At 38.5% G+C, this 25404-nt stretch overlaps 1 protein-coding gene across 11 annotated transcripts in view; it reads left to right on the top strand.

Annotated features, from left to right (window-relative positions):
- Positions 1–21802, top strand: part of LOC114267951 (inositol hexakisphosphate and diphosphoinositol-pentakisphosphate kinase VIP2-like) — a 67807-nt gene extending 46005 nt beyond the window's left edge. For 6 of the 11 annotated variants that reach the window (XM_082924800.1, XM_082924823.1, XM_082924791.1 and 3 more), the window contains 6 exons: positions 98–342; positions 540–597; positions 7130–7297; positions 19232–19306; positions 20033–20248; positions 21001–21802. In XM_082924800.1, coding sequence (XP_082780926.1) covers positions 98–342; positions 540–597; positions 7130–7297; positions 19232–19306; positions 20033–20248; positions 21001–21168 — 930 coding nt within the window. In that variant the 3' untranslated portion in view covers positions 21169–21802. Of the gene's footprint in view, positions 1–97; positions 343–539; positions 598–7129; positions 7298–19231; positions 19307–20032; positions 20687–21000 lie in introns of those variants that run through there. The other 5 variants (XM_082924842.1, XM_082924850.1, XM_082924815.1 and 2 more) reach the window with 4 other exon arrangements.
- The last annotated feature ends 3602 nt before the right edge of the window (positions 21803–25404 follow it).

Here is a 25404-nt window from a genome sequence, read left to right as displayed (position 1 = left end):
TATGCCGCTTCAATGTTATAGAAGAACACATCAGCAGCTGTGAATGATTATTGATACAATTACATATTACTGTAACACTTAACTTGTGGCTGTTTAGATTGCTCGTCGCTTGCTGGGTAAAATTTTAATTGATCTGAGGAATACTCGTGAAGAAGCAATCAGTGTTGCTGAATTGAAGAGTAGTCAAGATCAATCCACTAAAACTGGAAAAGAAGAAGTAGAGTACCAATTGAAGCCTCACAGTAAGAATGAAGATGGCAGAAGAGCGAGTTTCACCAGTGATATCTCAATGGATCAGGATGATGACGATGAGAAAGAAACCAAATACCGCTTGGATCCAAAGTGAATATTTGAACCTTTTGATTCATTATACCCAAGTAGACACACACACAGTTGATAGATTAATTTTTCTTTAGAAATTAGAATATGGGATACATATTATATGAAATAATAGAAACTGAAAGGAATTCTTATACACATTCTATGGAATACACTTGTCTTATTAATTATACCTCTATTTCCTGGTTTGTGTCTGTTAGGTACGCCAATGTAAAAACACCAGAACGACATGTGCGGACACGCCTTTATTTCACATCGGTGAGTAAATGTAGCTAATCATCTTGTCATTAAACACACCCCCCCCCCCCCCCCCCCCCCCCCCCAAGCTGCTCCACACTTGACCTTCCCTCTTTCTTCCCCCCTCTCTCTCTATATATATATATAGGGGTTCCTAGTTTCAGTTGGATAGAATGTAATATGACCCACTAAAATTTGTCCCTTTTTCCCTATGAACCTGAGGTTGTAGATAATTTAATACAATATATAAGTCACGTAATAAGAAATAATCTACTACATACCTATTTAATGAGACAGAACTACAGGTGATTAAATATATGTGAATTATGTCATAATTTAATATCTTCTGAGAGAGAGAGAATGTCAATGCATATAATGTCATTATTCCTTCACAAAATTATCTGGAAGCATCACTGAGGGAATCTTTTTAGTTAATCAAAGCATACCAATAAGAACATGAGTAAGACAAGTTTTTTCTTGAAATTCAAATGGCTTATTCAAGAGGGATATCTCATTTTCTCAACTTTTGGCTGAGTGTGAACAAGAACTTTAAAGAAAAGAAGGGTCTGTTTGGTATCGTTTTTATTTTCAATGTTTTCATTTTTGGTGTTTTTATAAACAAAAACAATAAAAATAAAATAAAAATCACCCATCATTTTTATTTGTGTGAAAACAGTATTGAAAAGTCAGAAACAACTTAAAAGTCTTTCCTAAAAATGGCTTTCCCAAACAAGTTTTCCATATTAGTTTCTATTTTTCTCTGTTTCTGAGAGCAGGAAACAGTTTTAAAAAGTACCAAACACACCCATAGATTTCTGTTACCAGAATTGGCCGCTGACTAAATGCACAGAATTTGAAATCTCATTAAATGGTCAGTTTTCCTGTCCTATATATGTTAAGTGTTAGGGTAGTTTGGTCTTTGTGTCTTATGCTTATTATTATAAATAGGTGTAAGAGGGAAACCCTATTCTTTTGAATCAAATAAACAATACAGCAGCCTCTCTCTTTCTCTCGTTCTTCTTCTTCTTCTTCTTCTTCTCATCTATACATTCAACATGGTATCGGAGCAATATCTTCCTCCTTGAAGGTTGTTCCTCTCAGTCTCCTTCCTGTTCTTGTATACTAGCACGTCTGTTTTACAAAAAAAAAAAAAAAAAAAACAAAATGAAAAAAAAAAAAAAAAAACCAGTATGCTTGAAATTTAATGGGTAATCACCCTATAATCTCCTTTTGATTGTTTGGTCATTATTGATTGAGTTTTTCAATTTTTTTGTTTTTTCGTCAAAACTGGGTGATTTTTATAAGTGACTGTTTGAATCTTTGTTTGTTGGTTTTGTCCCTCCTCCTATCCTAGGGAGCCGACTAGCACCCTAGAGGGGTTTGTTGTCCCTGGTTTGATGTATTTTGGCCCTACCTTGGCTTTTTATTGCTGTTTAGATGCTATGCTTCAGTTTTCTGACTTGTAGCCGATCTGGTTGCTCTGTTCTAGGCTTATCGTGGACTATTTTAGCCTTAGAAGGTGATTTGTTGTGCTGGTTGGGTGGTTTCTGGACTTGTTTGGTATCCGGCTTGTGTTTCTTCACCCTCTTTTTCTCATGTCATGGTTGACAGCTTGGGTCAGGACTCTAAGGGCAAGGAGGAGAGTGGACTGAGTCGTGGTCTGACTCTTGGTGATAGTCCTTCTCTCCAGATTAGTCCGGTCAAGCTTAATGGTCTTAATTACTTGATTTGGTCCCGTTCCTGTAGTCTTGCTATTGCCGCTCGGCGTTTGACTGCCTATATTACTGGTAGTACCCAGCAACCTACTGCGGATAGTGCTTTATCTGCTCAATGGATTTTTGAGAATGCTTTCGTTATGATCTAGCTAATCAGTTCTATGGAGCCTCCTATTAGTTGGACTTTTCTCTTGATGGATACTGCTCACCAAATTTGGATAGCCGCCTCTCAGATGTATTCTCAAAAGGGTAATGATGCACGGGCCTATGAATTGAGAAAGAAGATTAGGGGCTTGGATTAGAAGGATCGCTCTCTTGCAGTCTACTATGCGGATTGAGTGGTTTATGGCAAGAGCTAGATTACTACCAGAGTTTCCAGCCAGTTTGCTCCACGGATGCCGCTATGTTTCAACAAGTTGTGAAAAAAGAGCGGGTGTATGACTTTCTTGTTGGCCTGACTTTGGAGTATGATCAGTTACGGGTTCAGGTATTGGGTCACTCTCCGTTTCCCGCACTGCGCGAGGCTTATGCATTGGTTCAGTAGGAGGAGAGGAGTCGTAGTGCTATGGTACATGTCTCTACTCAGGATTAGTCAGCGATGGTTGCAGCCCCAAAGTCACGTGCTACTCAGCCTAGTCAGTCTCAGGGTGGTGGAATGGGGCCCTTGGTTGATCGGGACCGGTTGAAGTGTGATTATTGTGGGAAAGATAGACATGATAAAGAGCACTGTTGGAAGTTACATGGTCGGCCTACTCGAGGCCGAGGCCGTGGCTGTGGTCGTGGTCGTGGTCGTGGTCGTGGTCGTGGTGTTCGTCCTCAAGCACATATATCGGAGACTACTGCTAGTGCCTTGGGTGACACTAGTTCTCTTTCCCAGGATTAGCTTCACACTCTCAGACATTTGATGGCTCGCCTTGATTCTTCATCTATCTTAGCTCCTTTCTCTTCTGCCTCTTCCAACTTTGCCCACACAGGTATTGTTGCTGGTGCATTTAGTACCTCTTCGTCGTCTCCTTAGATCATTGATTCCGGTGCTACAGATCACATGATGGGTACTTCTAGTTTTTTCCATTCTTATTTCCCTGGTTCTGGGCAAGATAAGGTTAGAGTGGTTGATGGCACTTTATCCTCTATCTCCGGCAAGGGTTCCGTTCACTGCACCTCTTTGCTTTCTCTTTCATTTGTTCTTCATGTTCCTAATTTTTCCACTAACTTACTTTCTGTTAGTAGCATTACAACTGCTCTCAATTGCTCTGTAACCTTTTTTCCGACTCATTGTGTCTTTTAGGAACTGGCTACGGGGACAATGATTGGTAGTGGTAGAGCACAAGGCAGTCTGTACTTTCTGGATGTCGTTCCTCCTCCATCAACTTTGTCCTCTCAGTCTCTTCAATCCACTTCCGGCTCCTCTCTACGTCTGCTTCTTCAGTGGCATCGTCGTTTGGGCCATCCTTCTTTTAGTATTTTAGAAAAACTTTTTCCTTCCTTAGTTGAAGATTGTCCTAGGAATAACTTTGTTTATGATGCTTATGAGCTTGCTAAGCATAAACGTACTTGTTATCCTTCCATTAATAAAAGTACTTTTCCTTTTATGCTTATTCATACTGATGTGTGGGGTTCTTCCCTTGTAGTGTCTACCTCTAGTTATTAGTGGTTTGTCACGTTTATTGATTGTTATTCCTGTGTGACTTGGATTTATTTACTTCGTACTAAAAATGAGGTTTTCTCGTGCTTCCAAAGTTTTCATAAAATGGTATTCAATCTCTTCAATGCTAATATCAAAATTCTTAGGAGTGATAATGAGATTGAATATGTTGATGGAGCTTTCAGGGCATACCTCGAGGAGCATGGCATTCTTTATCAAACTAGTTGTGTTGGCACTCCTGAATAGAATGGGGTTGCTGAACGCAAGAATGGCCACCACCTTGAGGTTGCTCGCTCTCTCTTGTTTACCATGAACGTTCCTAAGTCTTTTTGGGGGGATGCTGTTCTTACCATAGCTTACCTTATTAACCGTATGCCCTCTAGTGTCCTCCACTTCCAAATTCCTCGAGTTTCTTCCTGTACCTTATCCCACTTCTTTCCTTCCTTATCGGGTTTTTGGCAGTGTCTGTTTTGTTCATCTCCAACCTCGTACTTGTGGGAAGCTTGATCCCAAGGCTGTCCGGTGTGTCTTTCTTGGTTATTCTGCTACTCAGAAGGGCTACAAATGCTATGACCCTCACACTCGTAAGCTGGATGTTAGTATGGATGTTACCTTCCGTGAATCTGAGTCTTTTTTCCCGTGTCCTCCGCTATCTCCTCAGGGGGAGAGTGTTACGGATGAGATTGCGGATGAATCATATCAACATGAGTTGTCTTTTTTCCTTCCTAATCAGCGGGCTATTAATTGTGGTGAGGGGGAGCCTAAGAGTTCTGTTGAGAAGGAGAATGATATCGGTGGTCGTTTAGACAGAGCTGATCTTAAGACTTATTCACAGCGTCAGAAAGAGCAAACTTCTCTTGTGCCACCCGGTCAATCATCATCTCTCATGCCAGTTCCATGCCCGGTTTCCACTGACTCTACAAGTAATAATCCTCAGCCTATTTTTTCACTAGTTGTTGATAGCCCTATTGTTGATAATTTGAGTCTTCCTGTTGCTCTTAGAAAGGGGGTTAGAGCCTATACTTAACACCCCATTTCTAAATTTGTGTCATATGGTTCGTTGTCTTCTACATATTGTGCCTTTGTTTCGTCTCTTTCTTCTGTATGTATTTCGCAGGGTTGGAAAGAAGCTATAAATGATCCTAAGTGGAAGGTAGCTATGGTAGAAAAGATGAAACCTTTGAGTAAGAACAACACTTGGGAGTTGGTGTCTCTTCGTAATGGGAAAAAACCAGTCAGATGTAAGTGGGTGTTCACCATTAAGCACAATGCAGATGGGACGATTGAATGGTATAAAGCAAGACTAGTGGCCAAAGGATTTATTTAGACATATAGTATAGACTATCAAGAAACTTTTGCTCCTGTAGTGAAGATGAATTCCATTCGAGTTATTCTTCTGTGTGCTGCTAATTTGGGATGGCCTTTACAGTAACTAGATGTGAAGAATGCCTTTCGTCATGGGGATTTGGAGGAGGAGGTATATATGGATGTACCTCTAGGATTTTGGTCTCAGACTACAATTGGAAAGGTTTATAGATTGAAAAAGGCTTTGTATGGTTTGAAACAATCTCCTCGAGCCTGGTTTGGTCGATTCCTAAAGGCAATGCTGGGATTTGGGTATAAGTAAAGCAATGCAGATCACACATTATTTGTCAAACGCAATGTACATAAGGTAACAATGCTTATTGTATATGTGGATGACATAGTTGTGACAGGTAACGATGAGGAGGAGGTGACTCATCTCAAGATGTAGTTAGCTAAGGAGTTTGAGATCAAAGACCTTGGTCCATTAAGGTACTTTCTTGGGATGGAAGTTGCTAGATCTAATAAAAGCATCTTTATTTCTCAGAGGAAGTACATTCTAGATCTTCTTTAGGAAACGGGCATGTTGGGTTCTCCAATTGAGACTAATCATCATCTTTGTAGTGGGGTTGGTGAGCTTGTGGAGAAAGAAAGGTACCAAAAACTTGTGAAAAGACTGATATATCTATCTCATACTCGGCCAGATATTGCCTATGCAGTTGGGATAGTGAGTCAGTTTATGTATGATCCTCGTGCAACTCATTTGGATGCAGTCTATCGCATTTTGAGATATCTTAAATATGCCCCTGGAAAGGAATTTTGTTCTCTAATCATGGTGACTTGAGGTTGGAAGTATTCACAGATGCAGATTGGGCAGGCTCTATAGATGACAGACGCTCTACCTCCGGTTACTATGCTTTTGTAGGGGGAAATCTAGTCACATGGCCGAGTAAGAAGCAGGCGGTAGTATCCAGATTCAGTGTTGAAGCTGAATATAGAGCTATGGCACTTGGAACATGTGAACTGATGTGGCTTCACTCTTTGTTGAGTGATATAGGGTTTGCTTGCCGAGATCCCATGACTTTGTATTGCGACAACAAGGCTGCTATTAGTATTGCGCACAATCCTGTTCAACATGACCGGACTAAACATATTGAGATTGATAGACATTTCGTTAAGGAGAAGTTGAATAAGGGTGTGATATGTATGCCTTTTGTTAAGTCTGAAGATCAACTGGCGGATGTTATTACGAAGGGTCTTAGTAGTAAGGTCTTTCACCCCATTTGTTGCAAGTGGGGCATGAGGGACATCTTTGCACCAACTTAAGGGGGGGTGTTAAGTGTTAGGGTAGTTTGGTCTTTTATGTCTTATGCTTATTATTATAAATAGGTGTAAGGGGGGAAACCCTATTCTTTTGAATCAAATAAACAATACAGCAGCTTCTCTCTTTCGCTCGTTCCGTTTCTTCTTCTTCTTCTCATCTATACATTCAACAATATATGTAGTTGTTCGACCCATATTAATCTCTACGCGGAAGCTATCAGGCCATTAAATAGATAGTAATCCATATTCAAGGAGTGAATCATTTACATTGAAAGCCATGTCTGCATTATTTCAAAAAATGTCTTCCCTTTCTTCAACCTTGTATTTAGTCCAACAAGATATACTATTGATAAGGCCAAAGCCTATTCAAGTTTCCTCATTAACTTCTTCATATGTAACACAGTTTAGCTTTGCTAGTCATTTTAACTTGCTGAGAATTACTTCTGTTTATCACTCATTTTTATCAGATTGGTGAGGTGTTTATGCGGGTTTTTACACATCCACTGATCTTCTGCTCAGTTATTTTAGATTTATATATACTGAACTCAGTTTATTTTTTGAATAACAGGAGTCACATATTCATTCCTTGATGAATGTTCTCCGTTACTGTAATTTGGATGAATGTCTGGAAGAGGAGGATAGCCTAGTTTGCCATAGTGCTTTGGAGCGTTTATGCAAAACTAAGGAGCTTGACTACATGAGTTATATTGTGTTGAGGATGTTTGAGAACACCGAGGTTGGTATTTCTACATTAACAGAAAGAACAAAAAAATCTAGGTGAATTTACTGAAATTCTTCTTGTTGGTACATAATCAATTTATGTGACAATAAAGTCCTACTTTTTTGTTCCTTCCAAATTTCAATTAGAATATTGTGTTTATATTATTAAGCTATGCCTTATATTGAAGTTTTTACATATTTTATGCTGAATAGGGGGACAAATCAGTAATAAGTAAGCATTTTTTTTATAATATCTTCTAGTAACTCTTAGTCGAGTGTAATTTCTTTTAAAATTGTAAGGAAATACCCTCAATTATAAAAGATACCGAAAAAAAAAAGGAGTTATCTAATTGGACTAAGCCCCTTATTGTATTTAGAGCTAGACACTTAATCATGAAACATGTTTTTTTTTTTTTTTTGTTTTTTTTTTTTAATGAATAAGCAAATTTATTAGAAAAGCATTGAGATGATATAAAGAATACAAAATTCATACCCCCAAGGAAAAAATGCTAAGCTATCGAATCCCCCACAAAATTTACATAAGCTAAAACATCTGAATGAACCAACCCCGTTACCCAATTATATAATACCATAAACACCCACCTCTTCAACCAAGAAATTGAATGAGACACCTCTTGGAATACATGCCTGTTACGCTCTAACCAAATAAGCCACATTAAACAGTGAGAAGCAATCATCCACGCCTTCCGACGTCTCCTCCCAACCCTACCCCCAGCCCAACTTTGCAAGACTGCCAACACCGAACCTAGCTGCACCAAACCAAAAGTCGGTATGATAAGCATCCAAAGCCGAGATGTAACTGAGCAATGAACAAGCAAATGGTCCACCGACTCAATATCACCACAACACAAACAACACCAATTCACCAATATATGCTCACGGCGAATCAAATTATCAATCGTCAGAATACGTCCTAAGGTCGCTGTCCACACAAAGAAAGCTACCTTGGATGGCGTGCCTGACACCCAGACACATTTCCAAGGAAACGAAACCGCATCAACATAAACAACAAGCACACCATAGTACGAAGACACAGAAAAAAGCCCCTTAGAACTTGGACAGATCCAAACCATAGAATCTTCCCATGCACCCCCAGCTTGTAACCCGTATAAGATACCTAACAGCTCCACTAACTGATCCACCTCTCTATCCTGAACCTTACGACGCAACCGGATGTTCCAAACCGCCGCCTATCCTTGCCCTGTTTGAACCGCCCCCACCATAACCTCACAATCTTCTGCAATCCCAAAAATCAAAGGGAACAATTACTTTAAAGAAGTATCCCCACACCACCTATCACGCCAGAAACGGACTCTATCTCCCAACTCTACCTTTAGCTGAAGCCTCTACCAAAACTCCTCCCAGCCCAACCAAATTCCTTTCCAGACACCACGACCATGAGGCTGTCCCACCCTACCCGAAACCCACCCCCCTCTTCCTAGACCAAACATTGCCACAACCACCTTCCTCCATAAATGCTCTCTTTCCCCTACAAAACGCCACAACCACTTACCCAGCAACGCCAAATTAAACATAACCAACCGCCGAACCCCCAAACCCACTTTCTCTTTAGGACGACAAACCCGATCCCATGCCACCAAATGAGAATGAGAACCCTCCTCCTCATCTCCCCATAAAAAATTCCGTTGCAACTTCTCAATCCGCTTCGCAATTGCCACCAGAATCACATGAACTGACATAAAATAAGTCGGGATACTCGACAAGACACTCTTGACCCAAAGTAACCCTCCCTCCTTTAGATAAATATTGTCGCTTCCACCCTGCCAACCATTGCTGCACACGCTCCACCACCCTGTCCCACACCCTGAGGGCCTTGAAAGAAGCTCCCAAAGGTAGACCAAGATACGAAACTGGCAGAGAAGCCACCTTGCACTCCAAAATCGCTGCCAAAACCAGAAGTCGAGCCACCTCACCTATTGGAATTAATTTAGACTTTGAGAAATTAACTCAAAGACCAGACACAGCCTCAAAACACAGCAACACACACCGAAGATGTCCAATCTGACCAGCGTCCGCATCGCAAAATACAAGAGCATCATCCGCATAAAAAAGATGGGATACGACCAAAGAAGTAGGTCCAGAACCCACCTCAAAACCCTGCAACAGACCTTTATGAACTGCCTTTGATAGCAACCGCCCCAAAGCCTCCATAACTAGAATAAACAACAGCGGGGACAGGGGATCACCCTGTCGTAGGCCTCTATACGTGGGGAAAAAACCTACTGGAGAGCCATTGACCAACACAGACAGCCGCACAATAGATATTCAAAATGTATCCACGGCCTCCATCTAGCCCCAAAACCCATCATCTCCAGTATATACAACAGAAACTGAAAGTTTTTGAGAAGAGAAAGAGATAGGAAATGAATGAGACCTCATCCTCTTTTATATTAAGAATAAAGCGTAATTACAGGAGTGCTATAAGGCATGAATTACGGGCCAACTCATTACAGCCCATTACACCAATCAAGGAATAAAAATAAATAAGAATATGTGAATATAATTTCCTATTTTAACACTCTCCCTCAAGCTGGTGCGAAGATATCTCTCAAGCCCAATTTGTTGAGAATGTTATGCAACAATTTGCTCCCTATTCCTTTGGTGAGAACATTTGCTAGTTGGTCCCTAGTTTTCACAAATAGAGTACATATGGTGCTACTAGTGAGCTTTTCCTTGATGAAGTGCCTATCAATCTCTACATGCTTGGTTCTGTCATGTTGAACTGGATTATGAGCTATGTTGATCGCCGCCTTGTTGTCACAATACAATCTCATGGAATCGATCTAATGAATCCCCAAATCTCCTAACAATAGTCTAATCCATAGCAACACACATACACCCTGAGCCATAGTCCTGAATTCTGCCTCAGCACTAGATCGACCAACCATATTATGTTTCTTACTTCGCCATGTGACAAGGTTGCCTTCAACAAATGTGCAATACCCAGAAGTTGATCGTCTGTCAGTGACTGATCCAGCCCAATCTGCATCAGTAAATGCCTCTATACTGAGATGTCCATGTTTTGAGAAATAGAGACCCTTTTCGGGAGAAGACTTCAAGTACCTTAGGATTCTCATAACTGCCTCTAAGTAGAAAGTTCTAGGAGTATGCATAAACTGGCTAACTATACTCACGGCAATGGTAATGTCTGGACGTGAATGAGATAAGTATATGAGCTTACCCACTAGTTGTTGGTATCTCCCCCTGTCCACTGGCTCTCTCCGTTGATCCTCACTTAGTTTCTAGCCCAGTTCTAGAGGTGTATCACATGGTCTACCTCCAAGCATCCCAGTTTCCTGTAGCAAGTCCAGTACATACTTCCTCTAACATATGAAGATGCCATCCTTGAACCGAGCTACTTTAATGCCCAAGAAATACTTCAAATTACCCAAGTCTTTGATTTCAAACTCCTTGGCTAAGTATTCCTTCAACCGAGAGATCTCCTCAACATCATTCCCTGTCAGAACAATATCATCAACTTAAACAATAAGAGCTGTGGTCTTACCATATGAGAAGTGTTTCACAAATAAGGTGTGATCACCTTGACTTTGCTTGAACTTTTATGTTGGCATAGCTTGAGCAAACTTTTCAAACCAAGCCTTAAGAGACTACTTTAGCCCATAAAGTGACTTTCGGAGCTTGCACACTTTACCTTTAGACTTAGCATCCTCAAAACCAGGAAGAATATCCATATAGACCTCTTTTTCTAGGTTTCCATGAAGGAAGGCATTCTTCTCATCAAATTGATAAAGTGGCCAATCCAAATTTGCTGCAAGAGAGAGTAGTATTCTTACAGAGTTCATCTTAGCAACCGGTGCAAATGTATCCTGGTAATCTACCCCATAAGTCAGAGTGAAGCCCTTAGCAACCAGTCTTGCTTTCTACCGTTTTATGGAACCATCTGTTTTGTGTTTTACAGTGTACACCCACTTACACCCAACTAGATTTTTGCCTCTGGGTAACTTCACTAACTCCCAAGTGCCATTCTTGCTGAGAGCTCTCATCTCCTCCATTATGGCATGTTTCCATTCTGGAATAGAGAGAGCATCTTGAAAATTGTTAGGCAGACTCATAGAAGAAATCTTAGACAGAAAGGCTTTATATGAGGGAGACAAATTAGAATAAGAGACATGATTAGTAATAGGATGCTAAGTGCATGACCTAACCCCCTTCCTATTAGCAATGGGAACATCAAGATTTGAAAACTCAGGAGTAAGAGCATTGCGATCAGAATTACTCGGACTTTCAGGAGAGGGGGATGACTCTGGACACTCATCAGGAGAAGAAGTTGGCAGTAGAGGAGGGAAAGTAGTCTCTTGCATCCCGGGTGACTTTCTGTCTATCCTTGTCCCGGACATAAACTTTGCCGGCTTCCTTTTCCACAACAACTGCAGGCTCATCATTCTCTATTTGTTCAACCACTGGTGGTAGTGGAACAGGAATCTCTTTACACCAAGGCTCCCCCTGAAGAGATGACTGTGACACTGGAGAGGTGAGAAAGTAAGATTGAGACTCAAAGAAGGTAACATCCCTGGAGACAAACCATTTGGTAGTGGGAGGATGATAACACTTATAACCCTTTTGAGTGGCAGAGTAACCCAAAAAAACAAGCTTAAGAGACTGAGAATCCAATTTACCACAGTGGGGTGAATGATTATGGACAAAACAAACACAACCAAAGGTCTTAGGTGGAATGAAAAACCCAACCCGAATAGAACTTGAAGTGGAGTTTGTTTTTAAAGGACTTGAGTGGGAAGACAATTAATCAAATAAGCGGCAGTGAGAACCGCTTCCCCCTAATAAGAACGAGGAACACACGTTTCAAAGGATAAACAACGGGCCACATCAATGAGATGACGATTTTTTCATTTGGCAACACCATTTTGGTTAGGGGTATTAGTGCATGAAGTTTGATGAACAATGCCATGAGTTGTGAAATAACGGGCAAGACCAAAGTCAATATATTTCCTCCCATTATCAGAACGCAAAATTTGGACGACCGCACCAAATTGAGTGCAAACCATTTTATGAAAGTTTTGAAAGACAAAAAACACCTCACTCTTATCTTTCATCAGATATACCCAAGTGGTTCTAGAACAGTCATCTATGAAAGTAATAAACCATTTTTGACCCTTTAAAGACACAAAATGTGAGGGGCCCCATACATCAGAATGAATCAAAGAAAATGGAACTCAACTTTTATTAATAGAAGGAGCAAAAGAAGCTTTGTGTTATTTTCCAAGTTGACAAGACTCATACTGAAAATCAGACACGTTATTTTTCTCAAAAACAGAAGGAAATAAATGCTTTAGTAGTAAAAAAGAGAGATGTCATAAATGACGATGCCAAAGCCAAAGGTCTTCCTTGGTGGATGATAACTGAATAGATGAATGAGCCAGCTTGTCTGTTTGATCCAGAATGTAGAGACTATGTTCCTCTCTACCACTATCAATCCTCTTTCTCGTGATAAGGTCCTGAAAAAGACAATGATCAAGAAAAAATGTCACACGACAATTCAAATCACGAGTAATACGACTCAAAGATAAAAGATTTAATGCTAAAATTGGGAACATGGAGGATAGAGGATAAAAGAAGGGAAGAGGTGGCATGAATTAAACTTTTCCCTGACACAAACGAAATAGTACCATCAGCGATACGCACTTTTTCCTTACCTAAGGAGTGGTTATACTCTGAGAACAAATGAGAGGAACCAGACACATGATCTGAAGCACCAGAATCAATGATCCATGGCACAGTCGTATAAGATAGTAATGGACAGGAGGAGGAAGCTAAGTTACCTGAATTGGCAAAGGAAGAAGTGGATGCACTAGTGATGGAAGTAGAGGCTTGACGGTCTAGCAAGTGGTGAAGAGCAATCTCAAAATTTGAGACAAATAATCCCGAAACATCAGCAGCAGGTGAGACAACTGGAGATGAAGATGGTGGCTTAACCGTGTTTGAAAGATGTGCCCGAGCATTGGCCCTTTGGCCTCTAGACTGACCAGACCTACCCCCTCGAGTACTAGGACGGTCTTTTCGGCCACCAGAAGGAGTCCCATGCAGCTTCCAACAAGTCTCTTGTGTGTTGAGGTCTATGGCAATACTCATAGAAAAGATGATCTTTCTCAGAGGAAGGACGAGAACCATGAGGGACACGTTCGCCATCTCTAGGGGTGTAGAAACCTCAGTAGTGGCAGGAGGAAGCATAGCCGAGCATCGACTCTCCTCATTCTGCACATAAGCAAAAGCTTCCTGGAGAGAAAGAAGCACGTCCATGCCTAGAACTCTGCTCCGAACGGGATCATACTCCACATTCAGGCCTTCCACGAACTTGAAGACCCGCTCTTGCTCCACAAACTTCCGGTAACCAACAGAATCAATGGAACATACAGGCTTGTAATTTGTAGGTGATCAAGTCTTTTCCACCCATTGCTAAGGAAGGTAAAATATTAGAGGATAGTCATCTCACCTTGTACTGACCGTTCAATGGAGCGTTGTAACTTGAAAGTTTGGGAGAAGTTCCCCTTCCTGGAGTAAGTAATAGCTATGGCCTCCTAAATATTCTAAGCAATGTCCATAGACAAGTAGCCCTCGTCAATCTCCAGTACAATAGAATGAATCAACCAGCCCATTATCAGAGAGTTAGTGATCTCCCACTGGTCATACCAAGGTCTGTGATACTGGGTGCCTGTACCCTCCCATCAACATATCCTATCTTCCCTCTGATCTTCAAGAAAATAGTCAGACTCTGCAACCATGTTAGGTAATTCTGACCATTGAATGGAGAGGTGGTGATTTTAAGGCCAAGGTTGAGGTTATCAGTCATAGTAGAAGGAATTATAGAACTCTCACCCTGAGAGTGCTGAGAGGTAGTAGAGTCACTAGTCAAATCTGCCATGGAGACTCTACTAATTACTCATCAAACACAATGCCAATCACAAACTCGGAAGATAAGAGTAAAAGAACAAGCACAACAGTCACTATGGATGTATAAGGAATTAAGAATCCAATATGAACCCTTTTTTTTTTTTTTTTGGAAGAAAAGAAGAAAAAGGAAATGAGGCTTGTATTTAACTTGGTCAACACATCAGAAAGAAACCGATAGACAGCAAAGGGTCAAAAAACAGAGGGTCAACACAGCAGAGGGTGTCGGATAAAACCAAAAACAGGCATAGGGGCTGTCGGCTGGGCAGAGGGACTGCCAGTGGCAGTTGGCAAGGCTTGGGCGGCCTACACCAGTGGCCGACTAGGCTAGGTAGCCTGTCGGCAGTGGCTAACTAGGTTGGGAAAGCCCTCGGCAGCCTTCGGTAGAGTGGGACGAGGTTAAGAAGCCTTGTGGCAGTGGCCGACTGGGCTAGGGCCGTTGTTCCGTCTACACAAAATGGATGGGTGGCTTTGTGGTGGTGTATGGGTTTAGGTTTGTGGCTCTGATACCATGAAAGTTTTAGAGAAGAGAAAGAGATAGGGAATGAGTGAGACTTTATCCCCTTTTATATTAAGAATAAAGAATAATTACAAGAGTGTCACAAGGCATGAATTACGGGCCATCTCATTACAGCCCATTACATAAATCAGGGAATAAAAATAAATTAGAATATGTGAATATAATTTCCTATTCTAACAGAAACTCTCAGCTAACATTGTCATATGCCTTCTCAATATCTAGTTTGCACATAATCTCCGCCTTTCTCTGCCTCAACCTCGAATCCACACATTCATTAACAGTAATATTTCCCTACCAGAAAAGCACACTTTAATAGTATTAACTCTGTTTGGTTTCAGTTTTCAGAAATCACTTTTTCAAAAAATTTTACTTTTTCGTTTTTCGTATTTTTTTGTTTTCACTGAATGTTTTTAATATTTCAAGCAATTTTTTTTTTAATTTTTAGCCACATTTAACATAACTACACTTAAAAAGTATAATATTTGTGAAAAAAATCTTTACAAAATTTACTAAATACCAAAAATATAAATAAAAAAATTACGAAAATTCAGTACATTTTTCGTATTTTTGTGTATTTATTAATTTTTAAAAATATTTTTTCATAATTTTTTTTAAATATTAATATTTTACTATTTAGATATATCTAAGTAAGGTGCATCTAAAAAAGTAAAACAATTGCTTAAAATTTTAAAAATATTCACTAAAAACAAAATAATACGAAAAACAAAAAACTCAATTTCCAGAAAACTGAATTCAAAAAACTATAACCAAACACACTGAATATTTCTCTACCAAAACCTTTTGCTTTTAGAGTTGGGGTCCATTTGGAAACAATCTTCTCTGACATGAAGTTTGCCTTGCTGCAATTTCTAATGCATTAATTTAACTGCATTTATGCTGGTAGGATTTTATTGTACAACTTTTTTCTTGTATATAGTTTCATTGAGTAGATTCATTAACAAGGGACCCTTTTTATATTTGGCCCCCCATTATTATCATCCTTCTAGGGAATTATTTTTTATTTTTTGGGGGAATTAAAACAGGACAGGTTTACCTATTTGCACAATATTAGCATCTGATCTACATTTTGTCTAAGTGCTTGGGGTGAATTCTTTGCATGGCCTTCAAGTTAGGTGGCTCATCTCTCCAACGGGGTTTGATTTGTAAGATAGCTATTAATCCATTGAGGGGCGGACTTCGAGCCCTTGTGGTAGTTTGCTTCACGGTTAAAGAAATGCTTCTCATCCAAATATGCTGAGAGCAGTCTAAACGATGCAAAAGAATTAAATTGATCCCACTGAGACCTTTACATGGAACCTGAGTCCTGCCTAATTATATTACTGGCTGCAGTTACAACCTTGCGTAGAGCTTAAAAACTGTCAGAACCTGTAAGAAATAATGTATAGAGAAAGAGAGAATAAATTGTATGTATTATTATTGATTGATATATGTTATATATTACAAATGGTGAGGGGCTCCTTATATAGGAGATGTAGTGGAGTAGGTGGTAGTAGGTGGTAGTGGTAGGTGTGTAGTAGGTGGTAGTAGGTGGTGGTAGGTGTAGTAGGTGGAGTAGGTGATGGTAGGTTTTAACAGCCCCCCGCAAACTCAAGGGGGATAGGAACTAACCAACTTGAGTTTGGAGAGAGTAACAAAACAAGAAAATAATCTGAAAAATAAAAAATAGATAGGAGACACTGTATGGTCGTGTCAGACCGTTGTAGAAGACTGTATGGTTATGGCAGACCGATGTAGAAGACATTGGCTCGTGTTGGACCGATGTAGAAGACAGTTTATGGGGTCATGTCGGACCGTTGTAGCAGACAATGTTGTGGCAGTTGTTGTGACAGTTTACGGAGTCTTGCTGGACCCTTGTAGAAACTAACCGGAATCAATGTCGAGACAGTTTACAGAGTCTTGTCGGACCCATGAAGGAGCTAATCGGAATCAATGTCGGGACAGTTTACAGAGTCTTGTCGGACCCATGAAGGAGCTAACCGGAATCAATGTCGGGACAGTTTACAGAGTCTTGTCGGACCCCTAAAAAGTTGCACCCTCAAAAGGTGTGCCCAATCTTTCAAAAGGCGTGCCATCAAAAGGCGTGCCCAATCCATAAAAAGACGTGCCATCAAAAGGCGAGCCCAAGTCATAAAAAGGTGTGCCGGACATGATGGCGAGGTGCGTCACCACATTGGCTTGCGCGCCCGTTTTGTCGTCTGGCGTCAAGTGGCGCGCGATGCGCGTGTCTGCCTTGGCTATTTAACCAAGACGGAGGCTGAGGCGAAGGCAGAGGCTGAGACAAAAAACCTGCGAAAATCCTTTGAAAAAACTCTTCCGTTTCTGAGAAAGAGATTCTGGAACACTCTGTTGCCCAGAAAATGGCCTCGTCTTCCCGTTCAGCTACCCAGAATATGGCCTCTTCGTCCCGTGGTCTGCTCACTCTCTTTCCCGACCTCAACGAGTCAACAAGAGAGATAACTGGTGCGGTGGCCAGTGAACCTCAACCAAGCGCCTCTGGTTTTGCTCCGTTGAACTTTCTGATGCGGTCGGTGGAGCAAAAAATGGCGGTGTAAACGGATATTGAGGCCAATCAGTATACATTGAAGTCATGTGTGGAGACCATGACGGCGGTCACAAACTTGTCGCACCGGCTTCAAAGTAGGACAAATGAGGTGCAGCAGTTAAACGCCCAGCTGGCTCTGCTCCAGCGCATGTATAAGAATGCACGAGCAGAGATAAGTGTTCTAAAGGCGGAAAACAAGGAGCTGAAGCGGAAGGCCACCGTGATGTTCCGATTTGGAGGTCCGCCATATGCTGTAGTGGGGGAGCAGGGTGGAGTGAACGTGCTCGGTGGCGTGGGAAACACGGAGACAACACCGGCAAGGGCCGCCCAGGACGGAGGCAAGAAGAAAAGACCGGCGGAATAGGCGAAGAAGTGAGGTCGGTGGGTGGCCGTCTGCAGAAAAGAAAACAAATCTTTGGGTGTTGTGTTTGGTTTTTGTTTTTGTTTTTGTTTTTGTTGTTGTTGTTGTTGTTGTTTTTTTTTTTTTTTTTTTTTTTGTAAAATGGTGATCGGGGTTGATCCCTAAGAGGAATAAAATATGGTTTGGTGTGCAAAATTATATGGTATGAATGGCATGGGAAAAAGATTAAAGTGCATTGGTTAGGGGGATCACGTGGGCAGCTCTGCTTTTCTGTGGGTGATGGGTGTGTGTGTTTATGAGGATTGATTTCACATAGCCATCACCAAACCCAGCCACACAGTCTGGACTCCCCCTAGAGAGAGAAGATAGTGCAGCTCATGCGAGATAGAGAGAACCAGAGAGCCCGAGAGAAGATGCTGCCCGTAGCTGTCTACCTCCAACGGCTGATAAGAAATTTTTAGATCCAATCAAAAAGAAATGAGAGAGAGAGAGCTCGAAGGAAGGCTAAAATGGTGAAGTTTCTGAAACCAAACAAGGCCGTAATCCTCCTCCAAGGCCGCTACGCGCCGGAAAGCCGTGATCATCATATCCTTTGACGATGGCCTCTTAATCGGATCTGGACCGGCAGATCGAGCAGTTGGAGTGCAAGCCACTGCCGGAGGCGGAGGTGAAGAAGCTCTGTGATCAAGCTCGAGATGGGCAACAGCAACACTTCAGGGCAAAAAGGTATGCTTAGCAAAAGATATTCGGTGACCATGATTTGTACAGTGCTACATGTTGCTATATTGTGCTGATGGAGAAGAAGAGAACACAGCAGTTGAGTCTGCAGAAAACTCTGATCAAGAAACGAATCCTGTAGACGATCTGCAAGGAGAGAATCAGATAGCTCCAGCAGGTGAAGGAAAAGATTTTCATGAAAAAGTTGAAGGTTTGTCATCTGATGACCCATTGGGAGCTGGAGATCCTCGTATAGATGTCGGTGATGGTGGAGTCGCTAGGTTTCTCTACTCTGGTGTGAGCTTGGTGAGACAAGGACTGCGACTCGAAGGAGTTGGGCGTGAAGGTGGTGGACTCGAAGAAATTTCAAGGGATGTGTAGAAAATTCTAGCGGACTAGGTTGAGGTCCGGCGGGCGGCTAAGGTGAGGTTGCCGCCCGCCGGGAAAGCGAAAATACTAGGTTTTAAACCAGCTCTGATACCATGTAAGAAATAATGTATAGAGAAAGAGAGAATAAATTGTATGTATTATTATTGATTGATATATGTTATATATTACAAATGGTGAGGGGCTCCTTATATAGGAGATGTAGTGGAGTAGGTGGTAGTAGGTGGTAGTGGTAGGTGTGTAGTAGGTGGTAGTAGGTGGTGGTAGGTGTAGTAGGTGGAGTAGGTGATGGTAGGTTTTGCTTGTATGATTGAATTCTCATCCTCGTGGACTTCAGAATTTATTTAATTGAAAACTGAAAGATTCTTTTGTTAATAGTTAAATTTTCATTATACTGTATTTTGCGGACCAGTGAGTTTCTCAAATTGAATTGCAGGTAGCTTTAGAAGACCCACAAAGGTTCCGCATGGAGATGACTTTTAGCCGAGGTGCAGATTTGTCTCCGTTAGAGGTAATGTATCTTCAATGAATTAATACTCCTATGTAATTAAAAGATTACTTAATAATAGGAAGTGAACGATGGACCATGTTTGTTTGTCACCATGAAATGTACCCTGGTAGCAAACAGACCAACTCCTTCATTGGGTGAATTTTGAAAGAGCTTTTTAAACAGACCGAGAGTAGGAAACTTCTTATGTTTAGGAGGTCTAGTGTACCCAAATTGTGTTAAGCCATCATGATGTTTAGTAATTTCTCCTGATAAATACTGGCATTCACTTCGATGACAAACCTAAGGGGCCCAGTTGATTTTTCAAAAAATGTGAATTGGACCATTTTGCGACTAACCCATGTACAAATTAGACAATTGTACAAGTTTGGCTTTAAGAGTCTACACAGTTTACTTTCTTTATGAAATTTTATTTCATCATCTCTTTTAAAACATCAAGTTACTTTATCGAAAACTGCGAGATTCAAAATGTGTTTTGTTCTATGGCTACGCAAATATTAATTAATTCATTTAGAAAATCACAGATCTTGAACTAGTTAATTCAAATTAGAAAAATTCATGAAATAGGACATTCCTGCAACTAAAAAGGGGCAGTGTTTTCATGTTTATAATGGAAAATCAAGGTTTCAGCCAATCAAGGTGAGAGTGCATCCACAAAGTTTACGTCAAGGAGAAATTGATTTTGGGTTGTTTCATGAACTATACTCTGCTTTTCCATTTATTTTGCAGAAGAACAGCAGTGAAGCTTCTTCATTGCATCAAGAGCACACACTGCCAATAATGGGTCCAGAAAGGCTGCAGGAAGTAGGGTCATATCTGACGTTAGAGAAGATGGAGAAGATGGTTCGGCCATTTGCCATGCCAGCAGAAGACTTTCCGCCACCATCAATCCCACAGGGATTCTCCGGCTACTTCTCCAAAAGTGCAGCGGTGCTTGAGCGCCTGGTAAACCTTTGGCCCTTCCATAAGCATGGAACTGTTAATCCAAAGTAGTAAATCTAAATACCTATACAGTTTCTCTCTCTTTTTCAAATCTAGTTTTTTTCTTCATTCCTCGTCATTTTCCTTTGTTCTTTTCTATTCGTCAAAAAATTGGTAGCTTGAATAACAATCAAAAAGTAAATTTAGGGAGGTCAAGGATCCTTTGTCTCCAAAATCTGGCTTTGTTTGGTAGAGCTTTGTAAATTTAATTCCACCCCTTGGTTTGAGTGTATTGTTTGGTGAGAGTTTTCAAAAATTGATTCCACATCCACTGTTGAAAACATGTCTACCCAATCATCCTCTTGGACGTCCGGCCGGTTGACCGGAACAATGTTCGTTTTTTTTTTTGGCACCTGTTATTTTTATATTTTAAATAAAAAATATTTTCGGAATTTTTTAAAATTTTTTATGAGCTTTGTATAGAATTTTGGACTGTGTGTTTGGTCATGAGTTGTAAGTTTTTAAATCAAATATCATATGTCACATCAAAAATTTCAAATTCAATTCAAAACTGTTTTCAAAACTCATAACCAAACAAATTTTCCACACTCAAATCATAATTTTAAAACTCAAAAATTCAAAATACAACTCTATTCTCAAATCATAATTCTAAAACTCTACCAAACGGTACCTTTATGTTTCCAATACACTTTTATTTGCATGATGTGATGAAAATCTTGAGACATAATCATGTGGTTAAGTGTACATTTGTGCAGTTAAGAGTACCATTGAGACAACGTGATATAAATTTTGGAGACATAGGATCTCATGGTGATTACAAAAGCAAAGAGAGTGGAGTAGGGAGGGAGCAACGGCGGACACATTCTAAAAGTTCCTCTTTAAATCTTATAGATTTTTTGGTATTTATGATACAAAATAGTTAATTTGGCTCTCCCAAAGCCTAAGACATTTTACATGGCCCCTCCAAACTCTTAAGAATTTCACTTAGGTCCTGTAGTTTTTTGGATGTATGATACAAAATAGTGTTCTGGCACCTGAAGTCTAAGAAATTTCTAGGTCGCACTGGTAAGAAGAAAAGGAGAGAGAAATTAAGCACATGAGAGCTAGAGACATACAGTGGAAGAGACATTCCTACTATTGCATCTCTGCAGAGTTATCCCATTACTGTCTGCAGGCCCACAGGCCATGCAAGGTGAAGTACTGAGGCACAGGTCTCTTGCATCTCACACTAGGATTCAAGCAGAATGTGTTGGGCCAAGTCTGCACCCACTGAAAGTGATGGTAAGAACCACCTATTGGTGCCCAAAGCACAACAGTTGAAATAAGGAGGTGAAGAAAGATGATGAACAGAAATGTCTTCATGTTCATGCAGTTTGAGGTTAGTTGCAATTCACATGCATGTGTTGGGTTCTTATACAGTTTATAAAGAGTAGAGCTATATAAACTGAAACAGAAAAATTGTAGTAGAATATTATCTAGAATGATGTGGCTTATTGTGATAGTTTCACGTAAAAACACTAGATTCGTGATTATAAATATAATTTACGGGTTTGCTAATGGCATAATCTGGAAGTAAATACTGTATAATTTTTTGGTGATATAGTATTTTTTGATTATATATTTGGTGAGCATTTACTAATTTTGAATAGGATTTAACCTAGTGGTAGATTTAATTTGCCTTATAGTAGGTCCTTGCATTTTTCATGAGATTTCAAAACCTTCTACTAGAATCCGAGACTTTCAAACTATGGTGTGAGAAATGGGCCTTTAGTATTTTGAGCCATCCAAACATTAATGATCCTTCTACAAAAGAAGAACGGACTTCATTTTTCATTTCTCAGGTACAAGAAATGAGATGCGAGACCCATTAAACATGTGTATTTGTGACATATTAGATTATTTCTGACTTTGATATTCAAATCTAGTCATCATAACATTATTGTTATATCATTTTATTTTTATTTTTTTTGTACATTTCTTAAACTTGTTTCCCAAATAAGCAATATATTCATTAATGTGTATGATGTTTTCACACTCGCACACAAAAAAGAGAGTTCTGCTGAGGAAATTAAATTTTGTTGTCTGGAAGAAAGTTAAAGTTTGTAGTGAAATTTGCACGAAATTAAGATTGAGCTTCAAATGAAAGTATCACACATAACTATATTATTTTGTATAAAAAAAATTATATAACTACTTGATTTAGTTTCTTGTTTTCGTTTGCTTTAGGATTAACTATGAGAAGATAATAAAAATATTCAAAGTCTCACCATTATGCTCACTAAGTAACCAAATACTTGCATGAAAATCTTGTTTTGAGTGGACAAATTTGTCATTGATGTAAAAAATTTAAATTTCACGTAGCCATCAAGGCAAATAGCCAATCCAAGAGAAAACAAATATTAGATTTTTTTTTTAACAGAAAAAAATAATCTGATAATATTTAAATTTAAATTATTTACTTTTTAAATTTAAAATGTGAATAATTTAAATATAAATATTATTAGACTTGAGTTACTTAAAAGGTGGAGATTTTTCTTTTTATTATATGCGTCTTCTAATGACAGTCTTAAATATTGTCAATAAAAAAGAGAATATAAAATGTTAAAATATTTATATATATATATATATATATATTTACATATTTTAATGTATGTTTTATAAAAAAAAAAATAAATAAAAAATAACTTAAAAACTGCCTGCCTTTGTTGTATTTAGGTATAGAAAGGGAGGGCAGGACTGTCAAACGGAAGGATATACTCATGTATTATTTTGAACCCTTTATTTTTTGGTTCCCCACTTATAAATTTTGAAATTTGTTTAAAAAAAATTTCCCTCCCTATAAATAATACTAAAATTATCCTTAAACATTTCACCCATTAAATGCATATCCCCACACCCAAAAAAAACATTCATTCCAAAAAATCTTAACAAAACCTATTAAGAAGAAGACTCTCATCCTTTTCAAAACTCACGATAAAGAAGAAGAATACCGTCTTTGCCGGTTTAATCATTGTCACACTTGGCATGCTTTCTCTCTCTCTCCCTCTCTCTCATTGCTTCTTCAAAACTGAAACTACCACACTTGAAAATATAAAATTCCTACAAGTGTTAAGAATTTTAACCGTTGAAAGTGTTAACAATTTTTCATGTTTGGACCTGTATTCCCGAACAAATAATCTATGTTCGAGAATGAGTTCATGAACAAATAAGTAATGTTCGAGCCTATATTCTCGAACTTGAAAAAATGAAAACTTCTACAAGCTTTAACAATTATGACCGTTCAATAATGTTAAGAAATTTTTATGTTCGGATTTGCATTCCCCGAACATTACTTATTTCTTCTCCGAACAAATAAGTAATGTTCGGACCTGTATTTCCGAACTTGAAAAAATAAAAATTTCTGCAAGCGTTAACAATTTTGGCAGTTTAATGTATTAAGAAATTTTCATATTTTGACTGTTTAATGTAGGTAATCAAATGGTTGTCATTGTTACCGTAAGAATATTGCCGCCAAAAGGTTTTCAAAGTTTTGAGGATGGGTAGGTTTTGAAAGTGAGATTTGAGTAAGATGGATGAGTGGTGATTGGGGTGGGTACTCTCATAAACCCTAATTCATGATCTAGTGGATGTGTAGGTTTAATTATGAGATAGTGTATCTCAAAATTAATAATATCTTTAGTAGCAATTTTATTTGAGATTATTATTATAATAAAAAAAATTAAAAATTAAAAAGTCTAAAATAATTTATGGGGTGAACCCACACGGACGTCATTATAGTAGACGGGGTTAAGTTAGAAAAATTATTTCCTGATTGAGGAGCACGTAAATATAGGGTTACGCATTTCAATTATTATCAAATTATTTATTTAATTTTTGAATTATCAATTGCGTCGATGTAGTTTTATTATTGATTGAATTTATTAGGTTTTTAAAACATTTAATTTAAACTTATTTAGTTTTTGAAAGTATTATAAAAATAAAATATAAATTCATAAATATTGTAAATTAGTAAAATATCTTATCTAATTAAAATTTTATTTTAAAAAAAAATCTTAAAATTTTATATTGTCTATGAAAAGTAGGCGTCAATTCTTCTAGTAATTTTTTGTTTTATAAGTGTAAGGGTAATATCTATAGTATTTTCTTACTTATCTTCTATAGTGACTATTTATTTGCCTTTATCTATTATTATACCGGGCTTTGTTTTTAATTTCTTATTAATTGTTCGTAAGTTTTTCAAATAAATTCTTTTTATAACTTAATTAATGTATTATTTTTATTTTATTATAATTTGTAACAAAGTGTTATTATTTAAATTATTTAATTTTACTCTTTCAGTATGTGTAATACTCATATAATTTTATTGACAGGACTGAGAAATCAGACTCTGATACTTATTTAAACAAATAGTGGGAAAAAGATTTTGAAAGACAAAATAAAAATTTAAATATTTTTCATAAATAAAATCTTAAATTGGTAGGGTCTTTTACTAATTTGTAATACTTATGGAATTATATTTTATTTTTGTGATCATTTCAGGAACTAAATATGTTTGAATTAAATATTTAAGACTATAGATTCAATCGATAGTTTAGGGACTAAATAAATTTTAGTTTATATATTTTAGGGATTGTTTGTAGACTCAATCTATAGTTCAAGAATTAAGTAGATAATTTGGTGATAATTTAAGAGTAGAAAGTGTAATAAACCCTGCAAATATATTTTTGACCAATCACAAATCACAATGGCCTATTTTGGAAAGTAGGTTAAAAATTGATTTAAAAAAAAAAAATTAAATATGAAAAAAAAATAGAGAGATGATGTAATCTAGAAAAACTAAAAAATTAACTTTTTAATCGTGTTGTCAAAATAGGCCCATAGCTTTTGTTATTGCTTAATTATTTAATATAAACTAGTAAATTTTATTTTATTTTTACCAATTACAACACACTTGAAATAATACATTACTGTGACTCAAGATCATTGAATAATTTCTCGTAGGTAAAACGATTGGGATAGACTCCCCTCCATACCTTCATCTTTCCATAAATTCAAATTCACACCGATGATCTGAACCATCTATTTTGTAAATTTCGTAATAAAAGTCATCCATACAAAAAATGAGTTTCATCGTAAAATTATAAATACAAGAACGAAAA

The sequence above is a fragment of the Camellia sinensis genome, chromosome 1, assembly GCF_055761805.1.
Source record: "Camellia sinensis isolate YWXY chromosome 1, ASM5576180v1, whole genome shotgun sequence".
Classification (NCBI taxonomy): domain Eukaryota; kingdom Viridiplantae; phylum Streptophyta; class Magnoliopsida; order Ericales; family Theaceae; genus Camellia; species Camellia sinensis.
Note: the sequence above shows the minus strand (reverse complement) of the source record. Positions and strands in the feature narration are given on the sequence as shown.